Source organism: Carex rostrata, chromosome 30, assembly GCF_964058835.1.
Source record: "Carex rostrata chromosome 30, lpCarRost1.2, whole genome shotgun sequence".
Lineage (NCBI taxonomy): Eukaryota > Viridiplantae > Streptophyta > Magnoliopsida > Poales > Cyperaceae > Carex > Carex rostrata.
Genome location: NC_135947.1, coordinates 2,810,818 through 2,827,548, shown reverse-complemented (window position 1 = coordinate 2,827,548; position 16,731 = coordinate 2,810,818). Strand labels below are relative to the sequence as shown.

Below are 16,731 nucleotides of genomic sequence, written 5' to 3'. Positions count from 1 at the left end.
TCTCCATCCGACCCCTTCCCTCTGTCTACGCCAAAACCCAAGAGGGGGCTCCGCCCCCCTCCGCCCTCCCCTCTCCCGTCGCCGGCGAAACCACCAAACCCGCCCCCTCTCCTCCCTTTTTTCCGCCAAAAACAGGGCCCCGCCCCTCCCCTTCCGCTGCTGCCACGGCCAGCAGCCGCTGCCCCCACTCTCTCCTCTCTGTCCTTCTCGGTCTGACCCGCCAGACCCACCAGAGCCCGCCCCTCTCACTCTTTCCCGCTTCTCCTTCTCTCCCATGAAACCCTAGCTTTTAGGGTTGCGGTGTGAGTCGTCTCGGTTTGATTGGTGCTGTCTCGGTGCTTGATTGGTGCTATTATGATGCTTGATAGTGCTCGAGTGAGGTGGCCGCAAGGCGAGACGAAACCCTCGGACCCGATCAATTTCTTCCGACATTTTTCTCCTTCGGTTAATTTCTAAAATTCGTGAATTATGTATTGATGAATTGATTAATGTCGTAGGATGTGAATTGACTAATTATCGAAGTACGGGTTGTTGATTTTCCCGACTCGATCGAATTGCTCGAATAAATTAAGTATAAGGGGTTATATTGTAAAAATGATTTTATTAACGGTCGGAATTGTAAAATATAGAACCATGGTGATTTGTATGAATTAAAGGGGCTAAAATGTAAGAAATGATTAATTGTAGGAAGTGATTTGTATAAATTAAAGGGGCTAAAATGTAAGAAAGGATTAATTGTAGGAAGTGATTTGTATTAAATAAAGGGAATTGTAGTTAATTTCACCTTTGCTCGGGTTGTTGATTTTCCCGGTAAATGGTGCTGATTTTGTGTGTGTACCAGTCCTTGACTTGACAGGGACCAAAAATGTAAATAAATTAAACTGAAGGTTGTTTTGTGCAAAATACAAGCCTTGGGGATCTTTATAAAAATAAGGGGTATGAATTATAAAATATAAAGCCTATGTGAGTTGTATAAATATAAGGGACCAATTTGTAAGATGTAAATTGTTTGAGGCTATGGCCGGCCATGCATGTGAAGTATTATAATTTGAGCCATATGTAAATTTAAATAATTGTAAAGAGGACTGAAATTGAAATGTTATAAATGGACTTTGAGTAAATGGTGAATTGTTAATTAGGGGCTTAAACCTTTACTAAATTATGGGTCTTTAATTAAATTGAATTGGAATAAAATAATTGATACGTCCAATGGACCAAAGTGTAATAAGGTGAAAGTTTATATAAGGGCCGACCATATATATATAATTTTGGAATTGGACTTGAATTAAAATGACTATAAATGAGCCGAAAGGTATAAGAGAATTGACGAATTGAAAGACGACTTTTGGAATTTAAGTTTTGAGAATGTAACCGAACTAAACCAAGTAATCGTATAATATAGGTGTAGGCTCAGTCGAGCCAGATTTCGCGAGGCAATTCGAGACGCCTGATCTTTAAATTAAGCGGTACGCTCGTCATAATAAGGTGCGGGATTCTTGGACTTGTTTGATACTTTATTTTCAGGAATTAAACTGTGTATTCGTTTGTCATGTTGAATATCATTGATTGCATCTGAATTGTGTAGAGCATTTGCATAGCCCAATCAAAGTAAACTCGAATTGATCTGAATTGAATGATTTGCATGCTGGTATGGTTATAGGTTATGTTGATCTATTGTGATCTGATCTTGATTGAAAGTCACCACGATTGGATTGAATATGTGAATGTATGTGAATGGATTTACGAAGTTAAGCACTTGGATCCAATGAATTTGCCAAGTCGGGCTGTATGCTGACTTGGATTCCCAGGATCCTAAATGGCCTTAGGTGAACGGCCCTCGATATTCCCAGTACCGGTTGGGACGAGGGAGGGTGATTATGTTATGAGATGTGTGATTGGAAATCGTGGTTGACTTGTGTAACGTCTATGGCTCGGTAGCATTTTCCTACGTGTTAATGCATTTGAACGATCAATTGAACGTGACGAATATTGGAAACGATTCTAAAGTGGATTTTCTTTATATGATTCGAACCAGACCTTAATAAACTGTTAAGCCAAGCGATTGCAGATGGGTGTCAGATAAAGGGTCCAGCGGTTGGCCATCTGTAGGTGTCAGTAACCCTACAGATGTGGGTTTGATAATGGTTCAGCTCGAAAGAACATCTGTAATTGCTACAAGCCCTACTGAACTGAGTTAGGAATCGAGTTAAGCCAAAATATATGTTGTGTTTGAGATTCATCTTGGAAATTCCGTAAACTGTGTTTCAGGTTGATTAACTGTTGTCGAGTAGTGGCATTCTGTTATTTATGATTATATATATATCTGTTTGAACTGTTTTTGTTTGGGTTTCATTATTGAATATAGAATTTGATTGCAAGTCCAATAATCTAAACTGTGGCAAATTTCGCACTGAGGATTCATTCTCACCCCCTCCCTCCCAATTATTTTCAGGTTATTTTATGCGGACGCAGCGAGTGAGGATATTGGTAATGCATATAAAAGATCCACTGCCTTGCGTGTATATGTGACGCCTGATTTATACACGCGGCAGGCTGTCAGACCCGGTGGATTTGGGGTGTGACACTAGCGTGTGACATGCTCACCAAGAAAGTTTGGTGAGCATAACTCCAAAAGTATATCGGATCGACGTCAAATGCCAAATCCAAACCGTTGAAATCCATATACTTCATGAGTGATGCATATACATGCAAAATTTTGAAAGTTTCGAGTTTATTTGCTACACGGTCAAGTGGTCAAAGAAATAATAAAAATTGAATATATAAAATAACTTATAATAAAATGTTCATTTCTTTGACCACTTGACCGTGTAGCAAATAAACTCGAAACTTTCAAAATTTTGCATATATATGCATCACTCATGAAGTACATGGATTTCAACGGTTTGGATTTGACATTTGACGTCGATCCGATATACTTTTGGAGTTATGCTCACCAAACTTTCTTGGTGAGCATGTCACACGCTAGCTTTACTCACAATATAATAACCTAACGAAAGTAAATGTTGGGTAAAACACCACACGCCGTCCCCCTTTTAAACATTATTCTCCATCTTTTGTAAAGAAAGAAAGAAAGAAAAAAAAAATTAACTTGGAAAAAATCGAAAGAAATGTTTTCCAAAAAATTATAATACTGATTATTTGATTTAATGTCCGATTGACATTTCAATCCAACGTCACGATGATTCTGAAACTTAGTTTCAATTTGATTGGTAATCAGACTCTTTATAATTAATTAGACTTTTCGTTTTGATCAGATTGAATGATGGTTATGGGATTTAGATTTTAAATTAGGATGACTTATTTAAAGAGAGGATCTTAAAATGAGATTTGTTTTTAAAATTCGAAAGTACAATGAAATGAAACACAATAGCTTGTTAAGGAATTCTGACGGTGTGATACAACTATTTTCACAGAAAATCTAGCTCCGGTTGCTATCGTTAGTTAAATATACATAATTAATTTAAGAGGTAGGCTACGGTGAGTTGCGAAGTAAAACATGTTTCTACTTCACGCCGTATTTTTATTTTGAAAGTCCAAACGACCGATCCGAACCGTTAGATGTTTAATCCATATTGAAATGTGCTTGGAGACCAAATTTTACATTTTTTGGAATTTTTTTACTATTTATTAAGCATTTTTGAAAATTGCTGTTTTGCTGTGAACAGTGAAAAACAGTAAAAAAATTTGTACCATCGGATCAGCGACTTTCAAAATTGCTTAATAAATAGTAAAAAAATTCCAAAAAATGTAAAATTTGGTCTCCAAGCACATTTCAATATGGAGAACAAGATGAACGGTTCGGATCGACGTTTTGAACTTTAAAATCGCAAAACATTAGCGTGAAGTAAAATAGTCACTTTACTTCGCAACTCACCGTAGCCCAGCTCTTAATTTAATATATATATATATATATATATATATATATATATATATATATATATATATATATATATATTTGCTTTAATTAATCTAATATTTTTAAATGGTTGTTTGTTGCTATTAAATTAGTTATAGGAAAATGTATCATTAAATAATAAATTATTAAGTATTGTAGTTGATTCCATATTATTTTCTTTTTGTCTTTGTTGACGATGTAAGTTGACGGACTAACGGATAAATACAAAGATGTTGTTTGACATCAATCCTCAGTGGCGAATTTAAATACTAATTATTATAAATTTAATCATCCCTATAATTTAAAATTAATAATTTTATTATTTTTATTTTGTAGTTTTTATAAGTACCTAAAAGTTTTAGCCCTGATCATCCGAAATGTACACTGCTTTGATGAAAAAAAATTTATAAGGCCAATGGTATATAAAAGAACAATGAAGCGAATTAGCTTTGTTAATTAGTTTTTTTAGATTAAAGAGCTCAGTACACCTTAGCATCATTCACATCTATTCTCGAAATTTTTTTTTGTTAGTTTTATGTTAACATTCACTAGCAATTTTACTGTTTATGAATATAACAATTTGGTTACAATCAGGAGTCAGGACTGGTGCTTAAATTTATTTTATTCTCCGTTTTGTGAAATGTTATCTAAATTTTTTTTTTCCTTTTTTTCTTTCTTCTTTCTTGGGGCATTTTATCGTCGGTAGGCATTTTCAGTATAATATTTTCTTACTAATTGTCTGGAATCGATGTTACGAAGAGTTATTAGTTGGCGACTCGTTACTATGCAATTAATACTCAAAATTTATTTTGCAAACACAAAAATCTGAAATTAGATTTGATGAATTGAGACTGATATAATGATATTACTATATATAAAAAAAATTTGCATAGTTACCAATTTTATCTTGCTTTTTTACAAATAAAATTGCTAAAGATTTGCGCGACATCCATAAAGAACGAATGAGATTCCGTCTCCTTATCTTTTTATTAAAATAAAACGCTAGAGCAACATTGATGTGGCTTTCCGTATTGCGGGTTATTAAACCTGGTAGTACTACTGTACCACTAACATAGTAGTGGCAAATATATTCATGAATTGCCCTTTGTTTTTGTGGAATACAAAAGTTTTAATATAGTCATGAAGTTTAATAACCCCCTCTACCAAACAGTGACCCGCAACACCAAAAAAAGACCAAGAATTAAGAAGGGTTCACTGAACGAGCCGCAGGAACAAATTTCAAAACTCGCACGTGCCGATAGAGGGTCCAGCCAATTCAGTTCCCACAAGTAACTCAAATTTTGTGTTTAGATCCAAACCGTCCGATCAGAATATACACGCATATTACAGATACCATGCATTACAAGCTTAGAACGTATTGGCTCGGATTCATATCGGACGGTTCGGATCTAAAAGCAAAATTTGAGTTGCTTTAGGGAATCTGACCCGCATCCAGCACGGCAGCACCGTAATTTTTATAATTACAAGAATCGTTTTATATCAGGAACTTTCTGATTCTTCGGGAAGGGAGAAATATAGGGGTGAAAACGGAGCGGATAATGCTGATACTATATCCGCATCCGTCGGATAATAAGCGGATACGAATACAGATACGGATAGTAAACGAATATCAAATTCAAAACCAAATATGCATTAAACGGATACGGATACGGAATGGATAGTACACGGATACGGATTCAAATACGGATATAAAACAAATAATGGTCGGATAATTAAGATATATAAACTTCTAAGATATAAATATTAATTAAAAAATTAAATATTAATATTAATGATAACTATAAGTTAAAGGAGATGGGGAAATAATGTATTGATATAATATATAGACAAAATAAAGGAATCATAACACAAGATTGATGTGGTGTAGTGGTTAATCCTTAGTCTTTAAAGCTCTTTGGAAAGAGGGAGAGAGTTCAAACCCGGTTGGGAGCAATTTTGACAAAGATGTGCAAATTTATTTTCAGTAGTTTACATCTTTGATCTGGGCCTGGCCCAATTTTACCTTAATAGTTAAATATAAATATTAATCCGTAGACTGGGCTTGGCCCCATTGTCCGGTATATCAAGTAGTATTGAATAGTCTCACAAAGAGTATTGTTCAAAGTAATATAAATTATCTGGATCCGTATCAGTCGGATAATCCGACTCCGTTTTCACCCCTAGAGAAATAGCTTAATTTTTTTTTATTAATACCTTAGTTTTTTTTTTTAATGAATATACACTAGATATTTTTTTTCAAACATACCCCAACCGCCCTCTACAGGAGCGATCAACCTTTGTTGCTTTGTTTTTTTTTTTTTAGATATCTTAATATTTTTATTTAAATAATTTTGTAGAGCTTTAACTTCTTTTTTAGGGTGTATCCAAAAAAAAAGACATTTGATATATTGATGGGTGATGTCGTAATTATTTATAATTTTGATTTGATTTATCAGTTTGATATCACACGTCTAAATATAACACTAATTAAGAACTTGACTTTGATTCTTAATAGTTTATTTCAGTGTTCTAAATAGCGCGCTATAGCATTTTTGGACTCTAAACGCTAAGTTATAGCATTAACACACACTATTTGAGCTACGGACGCTATAGCGGTAATAGCGGGCCGCTATAGCGCATAGCGTGTAGCGCAAATAGCGCCCGCTATGCAACATGAGTTTTTTTTTCAATTTATATGGGCTTTAAAATAAATAAATGGTGAAGATATTGTTAAATTTTGATGAATATTACATTATATCAAATTTAGGTCCGCTCTAATAAATTTTTCATTTTGCCCTTAGTTTTTTTTAACTGATGATAAATCAAATAAATAATTGCTAAATTATGGAAATTTTAGGGACTAACAAGAATTTCTTCAAGGATCATATGTTTATTTTACTAGAAGTATGAATTTTTTTTTCTTTTCAATTTCTAGGTTATTTTGAAATTTAAATAGAAAAAAAGTTAAATTATGTTATGATGTTGAAGGTATTTTGAATAAAAAAAGATCGATAGTTTATGATATTAGTATTACTATGGATATTTTGAGTCGCAATTTAGACTTTGTATTAGTTCAATATGAATATTATAATATTTTAATCAATTTGGTATTATTTATTGTTCTATGATACTAAATAACGTTGATATTTAGTACAAATATATAATATAATTTTTATAAAAATAAAAAAAATGCTATGTGGCATAGCTTTTGCTATAGCTTTTTTTGGAGGCTCCCCGCTATGACGCGATAAACGCTATTTAGAACATTGGTTTATTTTATTCAAATATACAAAAGAAAATATAGTTAGATTGCCTCAATGATGTTAATTTTTTTTTTAGATCTTAATATTTTCATTTAAATAATTTTTAGAACAAGATTATGAAATCATAAATATAACCATTATTTTTTTATTCCAAACAAGATGCTTTCGATGATTTTTGAATCATAAATATAAGGGTAAATTTAACTGGAGGTCACTAAACTTTGTATTTTGTCACGAATTGATCACTTAACTTTGATTTGTCCCAATCAAGTCACTCAACTTTATATTTGTTCTAAATTGGTCACTCCATAACTTTTCCATCCAAAAAACTAACGGAATATTCTCATTCCGTTAGTATTTTGGACGGAATATGCTTATTCCGTTAGAATTTTGGACGGAATAAACATATTCCGTCCAAATTTTGGATGAAAAAGTTATGGAGTGACCAATTTGGGACAAATAGAAAGTTGAGTAACTTGATTGGGACAAATCAAAGTTGAGTGACCAATTCGTAACAAAATACAAAGTTTAGTGACCTATGGAGAAATTTACCCTAAATATAACCATAATTCATGCTTTCGATGAGTTTTGAATCATAGATTCATAAATGAAACCGTAATCCATTGAAAAAAATAAGCAAACACACACAATAAATAGTAAATGTATTTTAAAGTTATAGTCGTTTAGAGAGCAGAGGTGTGTCATCAATGATTTGACGTCATCAATATTTTGATAATAATAAAGTTATGGCTTTGTGCATACATCAGAAGTAGAAAATTGAACCATTTGTTATCGGAAACCACCGAATTATAAGACCGACATTTTCTTAAACATGTTACATATTTTGTATGTTTTTATAAATGATAATATGGGTATGAAATTTTAAAATTTATTTAAATATAAAAAAACAATAAAATGGTTCAATTTGTGAGTTCTTGATGCTTAGAGAGGGAATACATAATTTTAAAGTGTTTGAGGGATTTACGTGAAATTCCCCTATCACTTTAATACTTTCAGTTTTTGTGTTCTTAATATATTTTTATTTTCAAACTTTTGATAATCAAAATATTAAAAATAGAGTTTTTTCATATCACATTGTCATTTTTTTTTAAACTTTCAAAGAAAATAAAGTTTCACATAATTCAACAAAAAAATTCATCAAGAATTTAATACAAGTACAAATACAATTAAATACTCATATATTGAAACCAGCCACGCTTTAATGCACAGGAGGTAAATATTACAAATAAAACAAAGATCCAAGTAACTGCAATATAATAAATCTCTTGTAGCCCGCCCACCCTTTTATTAAAAAAGAAAAGTAAAGGAAAATAGTAAATCGTCAAACATGTTCCATGTTTTATCTCTTCATCCTTATCAATTATCATATAATCTTATTCTCACAGATTGAGAGGTGGTGTATTTGCATAGTTCCAGTTTGCATGCTCAAATGCTTTGTATATTCTACCTCCTGCTACAGCATCTGCACTTACAAGGTCAGTTAACTCTTTCACGTCTTCATCTGACAGTTTCAGATTCAATGCGCCTATGTTGCTATCCAAGTTCTTAATTTTGCTGGTTCCTGATATAACCCACAAAATAAAAAATTAATTTTAATTGCCAGTCTTATTATTATGGTTATTGTTGTAATTTGTAACCCACTTTTTTTTGTATCATTTAAGATATTATATAACAATTTGGGTGCATGGTTATACAGTACTGATTAATTTCCTTAACTAATTTATATAATTATAATATTATATCACCATTTCAAATAATCAACACATGAAAACGATAAATATTATAACAATCATTTTCTACAAATTGATATGAGAAAGAATTTTTGCTTTAAAATTAATTAATTAAACCTGGGATGGGAACCACATCAATCTTTTGGTGAAGAACCCATGCTAGAGCTAGCTGAGCAGTTGTACATTTGTGCTTCTTCGCTAGGCTCTCGAGCTGAGAAAACAAAGATTTGTTCTTCTCCAAATTTTCCCCCGTATATCTTGGGTGATTTGTCTACTTTCCATAAAAGAGCAATAATAGCTTAGTACCAGTAACATGTACATGTATACAAGCTACAAAAAAACACACACCGTTTTCTGGGACTAATTAAGGATGGTCTCTGTAACTTTGCATTATAGTTTTTCACAAGATGATTGGATAACCCTGCCAATGACAGTTAATGTACAACCTGTAAATCTTGTAGGATTGAAAATGGAATATTGTACTACGTACACCTGTAAATCTCTTTACCAGTAAGGCATTATTGGACCTTCGGAAATAACTACTAGGTTGAATAATAATTAGTTTTATTCATTGTTTGATTTTATATTACTAATTTGAGTCTTGAATTATTGCTTGTAGCACTGTTCCTACATTTCTTTTAAGGTCCCTGTTCGTACATAATTAAAATGGTATGTAAACTCAAGATGAATTTGTTCAGAATAGGCAATATGGTTTTCAATTTACCAGAATTGAGCCGGCCTTTAATTCTTCAACAATTCCTTTACCACCAAGAATTCCACGCCCAAGCGGGCTATATGCCACTATTCCTATGCCAAGTTCTCTGTGCAACAAAAATTCAACTAATAAATAAGTAACCTTAACAATACTCATATATGTGTATGTTTGGGGTTGTTTTTTTTATCAATATATCAAATCTACACTATATTGTTTTTATTAATTTTTGTACTTATATGTGTGGATGTGAAACTGCAAATGAAGTGCCTTCAATTGGGACCATATAAGCTAAACTTCATCACAGGTAAGTGTCCTATATATTCCTTATTTCAACACATTTTATATAACAAAAAAGAGAAGAAAAAGGATCACCTGCAAAGCGGCACAATTTCTGACTCAATATCACGAGTCCAGAGGGACCACTCCATCTCCAAAGCAGTGATTGGATGCACTGCATGTGCACGCCTGATTGTATCGGGACTTGCCTCTGACAACCCTATGTACTTCACCTTCCCTTCTTCGACTAGCTTCTTTAGTTCTCCAATCTATATATATATATATATAACAAAAAATCAATCTCACAAGGTTTTATTATAGCGAGACTCTAGAATTGGCGCAAGCAAATTAACAAAACAAGCAACAAATGAATTTGTAGAATAAATAAAGAACAGTAAGACAAGAACTTAATTACAGTTTCCTCGATTGGAATGGTTGTATCGACCCGGTGTTGGTAGTAGAGATCAATGTACTCTATTCCAAGCCTTTCAAGGCTAGCTTCACAACACGCACGGACATATTCTGGCTTGCCACATATCACTTGTTCAACACGCACAACGTTTTTCTTGCCACTTATCCCAAATTTGGTAGCCACTTGCACCTTTTCCCTTGGCAAGTGCTTAAGAGCCTGATAAATGAAGGTCTCCTTAGGTTTGGAAAATATATAACAAGTTTGTTGTATGCAACTTCAAATTAACTTTTTTTTTTTCTGTAACTTCTAAAAATACTTGACCAAAATCAATTAGTGAAGCATTATTAAAAACAATTAGTGAAGCATTATTTTTCTGTAACTTTTAAAAATACTTGAACAAATAACAAATTCTTCTTTGATCTGAAAGGAGTTGTGCAGACATTATTTTTTATTTTCAAAATTCTATAAAAATTCAAATTCCCCTGCAGCCTGCTCATGCATGAAAACAAAATATGATATTTAACAAACAATTTGAAGTCAAGAACTAACTTTTCCAACCAAAATCTCATTGGTATAAGGTCCGTATGCATCCGAGGTGTCAAAGAAAGTAATGCCATTGTCAAATGCGTGTTTTATTATCGATATGCCAACATCATCAGACACAGGAGAGTTGTAAGATCCTGTGAGCCCCATGCATCCGAAACCCAGCTTTGATACCTAAAAAATAACAAAAATTGTTTTTGTATAGCTTTACTTGAAAGGGTTTTATTAGATAAAAAATAGAAGAAAAATTATAAGAAACTGTCAAAATAGTACTGATGATATTATGCGTAGAATGTAGTACCTCTAATCCCTGGGATCCCAATTTCACTCTAGAAGTGGCCATCTGGGCTTGCTCTGTTTTTCCTTGTGAACAAATTGTTTGTATTTTCGAGTACTGAGAAAGTTCTTTGATACTTGATTATTTATACTAATCGACACAATGAGGACGATTCTTTTTATAATTGATTAGGTCAGCAGTGTGCTCTGTTTTTCCTCCGGTTTTTCAGTTTTCAAGAATGACTGCCGCGACTGAAAGTTCTACTACATTAGCGGAATCGGACCGTAACAGTTAAATTAATCGTTCGGTCAATCCGTATTTGGATTTAAACTGTTGAATATAAGACATGGCTGGGTAGGTTGGAAGGGGCTATCAACACCTTGGACGTAAGTGTAGGTACAAACTACAAAGTACAAACAAATGTAATTTCTTGGTAGCAGGAAATTATGCACATTAATGTTAGCAAAATTGGACATTTCAGTTTCAATAAAAAAATTATATTGATTTTCTCACATTTTTTTTATTTAAGATCAAAACTCAACGTTGAAAGAGTCAATTAGCGTAATCGGACCGTAATCCATAATTTAACGAGTAAATCGTTCGGTGACTTTCAACTGCTTGACTATGTGACTTTCATTGCACATGTGACTTTCCGTGAGAGATCGTTTGCTAATTTTATTCTCTCACTTGTGGATGTCTGAGTTTCCAAAGTAAATTAAAAATAAATAAGAATTCTAAAAAGTATGAGAACGTACTATATTTGGCTTAAATACTTTTACTTTTTGTGTTTTATATCCGTTTTTAATGCAAATGAGGGCATGATCCTGATTTCTTACTCAAATTTTTTTTGTTAGGAATCTAATTAAACAATTTGCATGCACCTAATATTTTTTTGTTAGGAATCTGATTAATACAAAAAATATCAACGGTAATATTTCATTAAACAATTTGCAGGCACCTAATATAATATAGTGAGATAACATGAGAAAGGAAATACAAACAACTAAACAAGTCTATTTCTAATGAGGAAAACCCGAAATTTTTAAATAAGCCATTAAAAAACTTTAAACCAAATAACCACAAAATATGAGAAATTTTATTTTTGATGCAGTCACAACACAATATTACAGACAGAAATTGAGTGTCACGCCGCGGACAAGAACTTTTGTTTTTTTTTTCTACTCACAACAAGTTTGTTCCTACTCATTGAATAGACAGTGATTTCCATTCTCTCAATGAATTTTCTTTAAACTTTCTATCTAATGTCAAGCCTACCTCCGGGCCTCATGCCAAAAAAGGAAAAAGAAAATACAAATTCTTTGAATCTACTGTCATTGTTTCAACTATTGTTAGGCATGTAGGATCATGAGAGCAAAACGATTAAATCATTCAGTAAATTGCTAATTTAATTGCTAATATGATGTGTTAATTACTAATTTAATTGCTGAGTTGTTAGGCTATTGCTTATTTAGCAATTGTTGAAAATAATTGCTTAATAAGAAATCATTTTTCAAAGATGAATTGGTCAAGTGTTTGGTTGATTGTAGCAATATAAGGGTAGATGAATTGGTCAAGTGTTTAATTTCTAAAATTTTCATAACTGTTTTTTAGCAATTAATTTCAATTGCTGGAATGGAGAGATGTTCTTAGACCGTTTACTTTTATTCTCTCACCGCATATCTGAATTTCCAAAATAAATTAAAAATAAAAAAGAAGTTTCAAAAAGTATAAGAACGTACCATATATGATTTAAGGGGGAATTTCACGTATACCCCTCAAAAACATTGAAATTATGTATTTTCCCTCTAAACTTAAAAAACTCACCAATTTACCAATTTTATTGTCTTTTATGTTAAATTTTCACAAATTCATCAATAAGTTTCACAAAGTTAAAACAATGTTGTTAATATTTTTATCAAAGTATTCTTCGTAGCACCTTGTCATTTGTTTTCAACTTTCACAGAAAAACAAGTTTTTGAGCACATAATTCAACAATAAAATTCTTGAAGAATTTCTGTAAGAAAAAGCCCTAGGCGAGTAAGAGTTTTTGTAGAAATTTGTTCATAGTGCTGCTTCTATTAATTAAAAAAAAAAAAAAAAAAACAAGAGTGGCGTTGTCAACCTATGATCTAATGTTCACATTATAAACAAATCATTTTCTTCACACATTTATAATTCTTGTAAATCCAAAATCTCTGATACACAGTTTCTGGAATATATATATTTCGATAGTATGTTTAATTAAATATACTGAAAGTACATTCTAGCAAGATTGTATACATAATATTCAATAATATTGTACATGTTTGATTTAGCTATGATATATATGTTGGATTTATTGCCAACTTCGTTGGATTTAATGCTAACATTGAGTATATATGTAATCTAATTATGCATTGTTTACTGTTATATATGATTGTCAATTAAAGTGATAAAATAAGAAAATAAACAATCAATATATTAATTAGGATGTGGTCCTCATATGTGTAGAATAATTTAGGCAAAGATCAAATCATTGATAGATTGATTCTGAAATTAGCAATTAAGGAAACCGATTCCCTAGCTGGTACACAGATTTTGATGCAGTTGCACGTTTTTTTTTTTAAGTTGGCATGTGGCCAGAAAATTGGTTTAGGGTTAAGGTTTGACAATATGTCGACTCTACATCTCTATATATAAATATTGGTTCCCAAGGCACAAGGTAACCAAGAAAAGCATAAAAACTGAACATATGTTTTTCTCTTAAGAAAAATACAGTTTTGTGTGCCTTCTTTTCTTCTTCCACCATCGAAGAATAGAGAAGAAAAATTCATTAGGAAATATGGAGAGGATTTCTCAAGGGCCACACCTTGCTGTCTTGGAAGACTTATTCCTCGACCCGACGACAAAAGACGAGAAGGACTTCTTGCCATTGAAGGCTTTGGTTATTCCATGACAAACGACATGGAATCAGATATTATGTTCCGCACTTATGATTTATGTTTTGGGTCTCTTTGGCATAGAACGGTCCTTAGATTAAGGTGGGGAACTGTTTCTCATTCCCTGGAGTGTAAGTGTTTGATCTCTAGATGAGATGTAATTGTTTGATCTCTAAATAAGGCGTAATTGTTTGGCCTTTATGATTCCCCAACAATATAAAGTCATGGACATATAAAAGACTTAGTTACAGCATATATTTATTATGCATAAAATTTTGTTTTAATTACTGCGTTTACAGTACGTTCGAACTAATATGCGTGTTTATTCATTATTCGGTTTATGCTTTATTTGTGATCATAATATCAACAAACTTCTCAAGTATGCTTCAAATAATGTTGAAGATCCGAGCTGAATGAAACAGATACAATGAATTTTATGCATAAAATTATTCAGTGATAATCCATTTGGTTTGTGTGTTTGTGTTTTTAATCAATTCAGGCCCGGTTTGTTATCATAATATCACCGGGACTCCATTTATAACTTGATTACTTCAACATTGTCAAAGAATAAGAAATTACAATCATGCCCCTACTATTTGATGGTCTAGATGACATGTTAAAAGGAGTAGAACTACCCACGGGTTTTCTCCTCAAAAAAAAGAGAGGAGTAGAACTAGGGTGTTCTTAAGTTCACCAAAGTATTTGGTGAGCTTAATTCCAAAATCCATCAAATCGGTTTCAAATAATGAATCCGAATCGTTGGAACCCACTTACCTTACAAAGTGATGCGTCTACATGTGAATATTTTAAGCATTCGAATTAATTTAGTATAAAGTCAATCGGTCAAAATTAGAAGATTAATAAATTAGTTTTAGTGCATTCATTTTTTAAACATTTTTTGATCACTTGACTTTATACTAAATTAATTCGAATGTTTAAAATTTTCAAATGTAGATGTATCACCCATGACTCCAATGGTTCAGATTCATCATTTGTAACCAATTTGATGAATTTTAAAGTTAAACTCACCAAACACTTTGGTGAACTTAAGAACACCCTAATTCTACTCTATTAAAAGAGCCATATTGTAAATCACCAAATCAATGGTCCATTGGACCATGGTCTATTTAACAATTTCTTCTCTTCAATAAATATGCCACATCTCATTCAAACTTTGATCTAATCACTAATTTGCCAGTCCCAAAAACCTTGAATGGATAAGATCGCATTTTATGTCAATCTGTTTAAGGGTAGATGGTAATTTACTATTTTAACGGTCCATTGTTCCATTGGTCCATTTAAAATAAAAAAGCTCCTATTCTGTTGACTCCGTCAACTGAACTTTCCCCCAAGTCACTCCACTTTCATCTGAACTTCCATTTATTTACCATGGCATACCACTCCCTTGCTAGGCCGAAATTTGAAGGGCCTCTGTTGCCCATTAGCTCCACCCAATTTCACACACCATATTAATTAATTGATAGCCCATTATTTAGACATCATATCATCATATGTCATCAAATAATTGACTCTAATTAATTAGTCCAATAATTTCATCAATTAAATAATCCAATTAAACATTTTCTCTTATAAATTAATTAGCATATTATTTGATTTTTACACCTCATGTACACAAATAATTTTGCCAATTTACTATTTCTTTCACATGAGTCAAGAAATAAATGCCACATCTCATATGCACATTTATTTAGAATCCTGAGTTTATCATCTCATGACATTTATTTCAGGTCATCAGATGACCTAAATAAATTGCTCCATAAATAACCTCTTTGGTGTGACCTAATTAGATTTGTATTGTGTTGGTATTAAAATTAAAACTTCTTTTAATTCTATAAATCAGAAGAGTCACCTAGCATAATGTATTATGATAACCCAAATAATACATATGATATAATATCACGATCGTCATAAAACAACGAACAATTGTCCGCATCAATTTTTATGTCACATATTATCTATAATAAATTTAAAATAGAAATGTGTTATTCTTGTGGCTTATTGTTTTTTTTGGATCTATATATCCAATGTCATTTTTGCAATATGTATCCATAAGATTAAATCGATAAGAGATATCTTATCGTTTGGATTGTAAAACATAATCTAATCCTTATGCTAACATTTAATGATATAGTAGTATTCTGTGCTAATTACCTCGGTTAAGAACTTTAAGAGTAATTATTGCAATATGTATCCATAAGATTAAATCGATATCTTATCGTTTGGATTGTAAAATATAATCAATATTTAATTCTTATGCTAACATTTATTGATATATTAGTATTCTGTGCTAATTACCTCAGTTAGGAACTTTAAGAGTAATTATCATTTGCAATTATAGAGTTCTACAATTCAAAATCCTCAAGTCAAATAATCCATTATGATAAAATTCATGAAACGAGAAAGGGGAGGTAGCACAATTGGCTAGAAAAATGTCATAGAGTTATTATACCCAAAGGTCGAGAGTTCGATTCCCCCTCACGAACCTTGGTAGCTACTATCAAGTTTAAAAAAAAAAAAAAAAAAGATAAAATTCATGAAACAAAATAATATACATCATCCAATTATATGACAAAACATAAGATACAATAGTCATACGTACTATTAATCGACTCCTAAATCACACACAAACAAATATATCT

General features: G+C 32.1%; 1 protein-coding gene across 1 annotated transcript; it reads right to left on the bottom strand.

Moving 5' to 3' along the window:
- Positions 1-8,362: 8,362 nt before the first annotated feature.
- Positions 8,363-11,312, bottom strand: LOC144546684 (putative aldo-keto reductase 1). Its single transcript, XM_078295221.1, has 7 exons — positions 11,178-11,312; positions 10,883-11,050; positions 10,337-10,549; positions 10,018-10,190; positions 9,655-9,751; positions 9,048-9,201; positions 8,363-8,761 (listed from the first exon to the last, which is right to left on the bottom strand). The coding sequence occupies exons 1-7, from the start codon at positions 11,217-11,219 to the stop codon at positions 8,580-8,582; spliced, it is 1,029 nt and encodes a 342-aa protein (XP_078151347.1). The 5' UTR covers positions 11,220-11,312; the 3' UTR covers positions 8,363-8,579.
- Between the last annotated feature and the right edge of the window lie 5,419 nt (positions 11,313-16,731).

Excerpts from the sequence above, each read along its gene's own strand:
- LOC144546684 (XM_078295221.1), bottom strand. The coding sequence starts at position 11,219 with ATGGCCACTTCTAGAGTGAAATTGGGATCCCAGGGATTAGAG. Across the intron at positions 11,051-11,177 it reads TGGGATCCCAGGGATTAGAG|GTATCAAAGCTGGGTTTCGG; the intron begins GTACTACATTCT and ends GTTATTTTTTAG. Across the intron at positions 10,550-10,882 it reads ATGAGATTTTGGTTGGAAAA|GCTCTTAAGCACTTGCCAAG; the intron begins GTTAGTTCTTGA and ends TTCATTTATCAG.